Genomic DNA, 7,991 nt, shown 5'->3' on the forward strand with positions numbered 1-7,991 from the left:
ATCTCCCACAGAAAGATCCAGATGGTAGTTATGGTGTGGAGGGGTCAGGCACACTAGGAAGCTGCTCTCTTAAACCGCAGACAGTAGAAAAGCTACAGCATGAACGAGCAAGAGTCTGAGTCAGCAGGACTCTGGAGTTCTGACATAATCTATGGGAAGTGATCTAAGGACTGATCCATAGGTTAAGGATCAATGACTGATGCAATGGATTCGTTATTTCAATGGACAGATGTGTGTCAATACTGTTCTGTAGGATTGTATCCTATACACATGGGTGCCGTATAGGGGGGAAAAGTTACGACAATTTCAAGGGCCCCTGACTGACGGGCCCTAAAAAATAGAAAAACGAATATAAATGATTTAAAAAAAAATCTTTTTTTTTTTTTTTTTTCAAGGGGCCCAAAATTCCTGCCGGGGCCCCTGCCTATACAGTATTGTATAACACCCCCAAACCTCCCGTGTGAGGTTGATAGGTGACAGCAGTGTATCAGAGTTTATGGAACAAGATCAGATTTGCCGGATTAGTTAGGGTTAGAAAAGGGGGATGTTATGAGGTTATGTCCATGTCATCTTGGTTTGTTGGTCAGAGTTGTAGCTTGACATTATGCTTCGCAGCCATCTAAAAGTGAGGAATGCAGATACTTGACACTTGACTTGATCTCATCTGAGGAGTGGTTCTTAGGCAGTAAACACACTGAAAACAATCATTTAGAAATCCTTCTGTCTGAGGTGGGCTGAATGTGAGTATCTTGGACACATTTTGGGATAGCTCATTCAAAAGTGGAACTGATACCAGACACTTCCCGAACGCTCTTCACATTTATTTGAAAAAGGTTCTCACGCAACACAGATAATTTTAGAAACAAAGTACTGTGGTACATTGTCAGCAGGAGTCACGTAATCGAACAAACACACACACACAAAGAAATGCACACAAACACACAAGTGCTAAGACACTGTAGGGGGAAAGTCCAGCCAGTGTGGTTCAGCCAGTGAGTAGAAAAATCAGTCCCAGGACAATGTAAACGCTGAGCAAAGGAGGGATAAGGATAGAGGAAAGGGTGAGGATGGAAGGAGGGATGAGGATAGAGGAAAGGATGAGGATGGAAGGAGGGATACAGGGGAAGAGTTGTCAGACAGATTCAGCGAGTTTGCTCCGGGTCGGCAAAGTTGTCCGTGTTTCTGGCTAGCCTGGCCTGTAAAGGACTCTGGCTGATGGTGACCAACTACCCCAGGAAGATGTTACGGAGGAGAGATACTCTTGAGTGGGTCCTCTGGATTACATTCCCATCCGGATACTCTGGATGATCTGGAAGATGGCTGAGAGAGAATAGGAGAGAAAGAGGAGTTACATACATACAAGAACCACTTCCGACTTCCCGAGGAGGACAATGGGTGAGTGTGTAAGAACTGTACTGTTGCCATGGTGATAAATGAACATGTCCTCAACAGCCTGGCAACTTTTCTATAGTCTGAGTCACATGGGAATACAAAATGGACAGTGCAAAATTGATTTGTATCAGGTAATGAAACAGCATGTTTGTCACTGAGATATATTAGTTATACTATTAGCATTCTACGAATATATATCGATGACATGTCTTTTATATTGTGTTTACCTGATCCACAGACAACAAAGACGAAGAGAGCCAGAAGCCAAGGCCCGACTGGATACTTCTCTTCCTGTGGTCGCTGTGGGAACAGCAGATCATAGCAGTCACCATGCTTTTATTTCTTCATTTCATTCATCTCTCTATCTAGTGGGGACAGTGTGTACACAGTTTGTTCCTGGTTTAATAATGTGTCATAAGTTTTACACAATCTTTATGCAATCATCTATAAACACCCAGATCGACATGCACATTTTGGTTTGATTGTGTGTTGTTTGAACAGGTTTCACGAGCTCCCAAAAAAGCAAACAATTCAGAAGAAATAAGACCCTTGAGGGGTAAGGGGAGGGACGTATAAACAGACTCAACTGTCACAACACACTAAAACTCTGAACATACAGTATACAACATGTGCGGAGTCAGACATACCAAGGTCACAAGTTAGGTTTAGGCCTGTTCTCCTGTTCTTTCCTGTGGACTGTGAGAAGACCACGGAAGCCTGAGAAGCCTAAATGGGTCTAATGATACCCTGAGATCTGCAGAGTCGGCATGTCCTGAAGCCTGTCCTCTCAGCACATGAACATACAGTAGCTCACATGGAAAACACGAGAGGAAAACCTTGCCTCTGCAGTCTAGACCAACACGAGACCGACTGTCAAAACCGCAACCAAGCATGTGGTCAGAATTATGTCATGCCTCTGGATCAAAACTGTAGGCTGATGTGGTTACATTGTTGAGACAAACATGATCCAAAATATACAGGGCATGGGGTGCTTCAATAGCAGCATGCACCAGGAACACACAAGGAGAATCAGTATCACTTCAGCAAGGGAACCCCCTTGGACAATAGTCTGGTATGTAATACATAATCCTTCATCATAGGTAACTCATAACAGGTTGAAACTCCAGCGCACTATCTGCAACAACAGAGCTAGAGAAAAAGGTTACTGCTCCTCTGGGCTCACTGAAATCTCACATTCCTGAGTGATAACACATATGATGATCCTACAATCACCTGTCCTGTGGGCCCTTGGTTAAATACAGCGGTGGACAGTTACGCTAAAGAGTCAAGGTACACCGCACCTGCCACATTTATGTACTTCCCGGTATCCTATAACCCAGTCTGTCTGGTTAGCTCATGTCTCCTACCTCTGCTTAATCATTGACGAGACGAAAGCTTAAACAGTGGGACACTAGGCTCTGAAGTAGACTAAATACAGGGTTCGAGTCGCTAATGTTCAACATATCGCCAACCGGCATCTCCACATAGGTTGTGGCACTACTACGCATGGAGCACCGGTATTTTGATAATGGGTTGCCGTTACGTAGGAAGGCAGAGACCACAAATACAAGGACTAGACTTGATTCTACATTTATTTAGCTGTTGTTGTTATTTTATATATCTGACTGACTTCGAACAACAGCCTATTAAATCTAGAGGGAACTAAAAAGGTTACAGCATGCAAGGTTTGGCCAGATGCGCTGTTACAGCCCTAGCTGTCAATCACCATGCAGGATATTTATCGAGAGGTAGGTTAGCCTTAAGAATGAATAAAAATGAAAGTGATGGGAGATGTGTTCTTGGAAACATGCAATCGTTAACAGCAATCATTCAGAAACATCTATGTCATGTATGCATCCCTCTCCAGCTATGAAGGGGCTTATCCTGCCAAGAAAAGCCTCGTCTCACCAGCGTCTTTGCAACGTTGCCTCTCTGTGTGATGTTTTTGCTGTGTTTTTCGTTTGCCATACGGATCCTTTGTTTTGCTACCATCTTCTGAGAGTGGTATTCTTTATGAAAAATTATGTATTCCGCTTTGTTTTGATGCAGTAAGCTAATGATGCCGCCAGAACCCCACTCCTCTGCACCTGCTGTCGCGCGCTTGGAAGGATGTGCGCTGCCTTCCATAGAGCAGGGCACGCGCCGAATGGTAAACCTTTTTTTAAATTATTATCTCAGATCTTCGTTTTAAATCTAATTACTTGTATTTCTTTGTTAACACATTCTGCACTTTTCTCATGGATGATTTTGTTTAATATTTTGACTGCCACATTTTTAGTGGCCAATGATTGGAAAGTAGTATGGCAAAAATCATAGGTCACATGATAATAAAGTCGGCCCAAACACTTGAACAGTATGTTGAAAGCTTCAAAATTTATTGGATCATCACATATCATGTTTGACGTTTAAAATGTTATATATTGAACTGGTATATCTCAAAGATGAAAGTGAATACACAAATGCCTAAAACTGTATTCTCAATCTATCTGAAACGGTAGAGTGAATGCACACAGGTGGACAGAATCTAAGTGACAAGGAGGAAAATGAGGAGGGGACTAGGAGAAGAGGGAGAGAGACAAAGAATCGGGCCACAGCATTGTAGCAGTCAGCCTAACTACACTGGGGGTGATGATAAGAGTGGTTGCCTAGCAACTCCATCTAGGGTGTGTGCGACAGAATGGAAGGACTGCAGCCAGAGCAGTGAGTTGTCCTGACATAACCACCACATGATTCCTGCATGTGTGTGTGTGCGTGTGTGCATGTGTGTGTGTGTGTGTGTGTGTGTGTGTGTGTGTGTGTGTGTGAAGATGTATGTGTGTCTTTGTGATGTGTCTCTCAGGTGTATGTCTCAAATGAACCACATGGAGGGCAGTCTTTTTTTAGCCACATGTGGATAGTAAAGCAGAGCAGAAGGCCCCCACAGTACCTGTACCTGTGGGATGACCGCATCTCTCATTCTACTCGGGCACATCTCAGCCTTGCTGCTTGAGCAGCATGCCTATGAGTCAATACACTACACTACACACGCACACACTCACCCACATATAGCTCAATGAATGACATCATCCTGTAGATTAGTCTCGTTAGTTAGACTGGAAAGGGTTGATGTAACTGTACAGTTCACAACATCCTAAGGAGTCACATAACAAGCGTGACTGTAACCTAACCTTGGGTGTAGGGTCCGCTCCTTTCACTCTGCAGTGCCCTGCCTTTGTTGCGGCTGGTGACTGAAAAGGGTCAGGCCCTTTGATGCTGCCTCTCTTTGTTGTTAAACCTGGTTTAAACCTTTCTCGCTGGAATCAGGCTCAATCTCGAGGCAGGGATTTGCAACTGTTCTAACAAGACACAGATTGCTGTGTGTAATTGTGCCAGTAGCCCTATCCTACTGGCACTTGCGGCAGGCAACAGGGAGAATATTTGACACAGATTCAGGTCTGTTTACCTCAAATGTTTTAAGTACACTTCAAGTCACCTTACAGTAATCAGTCGTTGGTTTTAAACCTCGACGTGAGGGGAAGGTAAATAGTAGTTGGTGCTAGCAAAACAAGTGCCCTTGACCACCTGAAACGTGATCTATGAATCCAGGTAATGTGAGGCATGGGCGGAGGAGGATGCTTGGGTGTGAAGGTCAGACGAACAGAGTAGCTTGTGTGCCAATGTAGGTCTCTGGGTTTACACTCATTATATCCAAACAAGCTGCTCTCTCTCCCTTTCTCTGTCTCTCTGTCTCTCTGTCTTTCTCTCTCTGGCCTCAATACTATAGTAATTGCTCTGGGAGGCCAAGGCTCTAGTGATTCACATGTAATTTAAAATGTCACTCATAGACATAAGCCTGAACCTACACTCAACACAAAACACACACACATTGTCTACGCAACCATGCTGTTTTTTCTAAAAGATGTGTGACATTGAACAAGTTGTATTTCTACTGCTTTTGTGAGCCTGCCTTGTGTCACCTTCACCGGGAAAGCCTCCTGTTATTTCTGCTTTCTATACTGGCTCTGGCTCTCTCTTTGCTTTTTTAGAATATAATCATCTGACATTGGTGTCATGGGCCTCCCCTCTTGCACTGAAACACACCTACTCTAAAGTGACTTTGTATTTGAAACTTTATTTTGAAGCCGGGGGGCTACTGGGTGGGTTGGCTATTGTTCAATGACAATAATCATCATAGCAGATCTGTTGTTAGCTCATTGGCGTTTTCCAGAAGGTGAAGCGAGTTGATACCTATGAGTCACACATATCAGCGGGGTGACAGGTAAGAGGCAGCAAAAGGAGGGTGGCGAGAGGGAGACATGAGGTGAGAGAGGAAGTGGAGGAAGGACAACGCTGGAGAACAATGTCTGCCACTGTCAGTTGTACCAGAGTCTATTAAGTGCTGTTAAGCTACTATTGAAGTCAGCCCTTCGGCATAGATTAACTAGATCCGGAAGGAAAGAACCTCTTCTAAGCCTTGAGTCTTATGCCATTCTAATTTTACTGCAAGGTACCTGTCAAGTGCTGGGGTTCAGGACTGTTAAGTCTATGGGAGGGAGAGCATGCACATCAAGTAACATTCTTATTCAGAAGTAAAAAGGTTGGAGAATTTGTTTATTTATTCAAAGTCTTCCACACGGCTGGAGGTGGAATCAAGAGTATATATTTATTTCTCTCTCCCTGTGTTTGTCTCTGTCTGTCTCTGTCTGTCTGGCTGCCTGAATGTCTGTTTGTCTTTCTTTCACACACACACACACACACACACACACACACACACACACACACACACACACACACACACACACACACACACACACACACAACCCGGATGAAGCGGATGGCGAAGGAGAAGCTCCATAGCATATTTAGGTCAGAAGTGGAAAGTAGGCCAAGCAAACCGTCAGAGACCCAGCACCCTGGAGTGTTGCCCCCCCCCCCCCACACACACACCTCCTTTCCACCTCCATCCCTCCATCTCTGGTACCTCTGAGAGGCCAATGTTGTGGATTCCTGGCTCTGTACTTAAACAATGCCTCTAAACCACAACCGCGGCCCATGGACCCTTTAAGGCACGATGTAAATCCATTCTATTATGTACGTCTATGGCAGTGGTTCTCAGTCCTGGTCCTTATGCCCCCTTAGCCTGCATGTTTTGAGATATTTCCCTGCTCCAACACACCTGATTCAAATGAATGGGTCGTTAGGTGTGTTGGAGCAGGGAAACGTCTAAAACATGCAGGGCAGGGGGGGCCGAGGACCAGGATTGAGAACCACTGGTCTATGGGAAAGCTTGAGAGATTTGTTTCGACTTAGAAAGAGAGACCCATAAGATTTATGAGTGCAGTTCCTGGTGTGCCCTCGGGTTTCCAGAGACTGTGGATCCTAAGACAGCTCTTAATGTTAGAGGATAGACACTAACCAGGCACTAAGGACACACACATACTGTTCACATACACAGAGTCTCGCCTTTACTGTAATGACACAACAATACTTTCGTGCTGACTGACACAGTTGTTTTTGAAAAGCTATGAGATAGAAGGCAACAGTAGACTCAATGACAGTTGAAGTGTGTTTTTGTTATGGTAGCCAAAGCTGACAGTGTTGTTGAGCCTGTCTGGGTGACAGAGAGGAATGCATCTAATCTTAACCAGCACACAGCCAACTCCAGACATTAAGACTGAAGCCAACTTCACATGAGTCAGACAAGGACACGTGAGGGCGTGGTGCTCCAGGACAGGAAAAACAGCCTCAGGGGGGAACATACCAGGGGTAGGGGAAGGGGCCCAGTGGCAGGTAGAAATATATTGAATGGAGGATGTGATTTCACACATTGGCTGGTTTTAATCCTGGTTTTTATTTTAGTGTTAAGCCAAGAAACAGAGGAGAAAGAGAGTGAGCAAGGAATCAGGAGATGTAGGCTACTGGGAGATATATTGAGAATAAGAAAGGGATGAGGCAGGGTGATAGAGAGGAAGTCCAGGCAGTTCAAGTGAGAGCAGTGTTCCATTAAACTATCTGGTGATTTATTCACCTGTTATTGATTCACTCTGCTCATTTGTCACTGGGAGAAAGGCTTCTTGTCTCTTTCAGACAGGAAACAGACATTTGCAAGGGGGGGGGGGGGGGTGAGGGGTGGCAGTCAGTGGAATGGAGTTTGTAGGTGGGAGTGTAAAGAGAGGGAAAGAAAGGACAAAATCGAATGAAGGGTTTGTGATTAAATCACATTGAGTCCATTACATCTGTAATAAGTTACTTATGGCAACTGTTATTCTGATTCAATTCCCCAACAAACAAGGGTTCTCGATCATGCACATGACTAAGAGCCAAATCTCTCCTTTTGTAATACAGTACTAGTGTGTGTGTGTGTGTGTGCTTGCATGTGTTTGTGAACTTGTATTGTTTGGCAAACTTGAACATGAGATTAGTCTGCCAGGCCATACCCCTCGGCTGTGAACCAATACCATTTCACTTGATGTGTTTGCTCTGATCCAGGCATGCGATGGGAGGCCTTGACGAGACCTCTGGAGACCTGCCCCCCTGGTTTGACATGGCACGCAGCAGCCAGACTCAAGGTCTGCACCAGAGTGACCGTGTGCATTGTTAATCTTCTCCAGTTCAGCTTT

General features: G+C 44.7%; 1 protein-coding gene across 1 annotated transcript; it reads right to left on the reverse strand.

The window, feature by feature from the left end:
* Positions 1 to 814: 814 nt before the first annotated feature.
* serp2 (stress-associated endoplasmic reticulum protein family member 2) lies at positions 815 to 3,518 on the reverse strand. The gene is made up of 3 exons (XM_062455984.1): positions 3,301 to 3,518; positions 1,620 to 1,692; positions 815 to 1,320 (listed from the first exon to the last, which is right to left on the reverse strand). The coding sequence occupies exons 1-3, from the start codon at positions 3,382 to 3,384 to the stop codon at positions 1,280 to 1,282; spliced, it is 198 nt and encodes a 65-aa protein (XP_062311968.1). The 5' UTR covers positions 3,385 to 3,518; the 3' UTR covers positions 815 to 1,279.
* Between the last annotated feature and the right edge of the window lie 4,473 nt (positions 3,519 to 7,991).

Source organism: Osmerus eperlanus, chromosome 3 (genome assembly GCF_963692335.1).
Source record: "Osmerus eperlanus chromosome 3, fOsmEpe2.1, whole genome shotgun sequence".
Lineage (NCBI taxonomy): Eukaryota > Metazoa > Chordata > Actinopteri > Osmeriformes > Osmeridae > Osmerus > Osmerus eperlanus.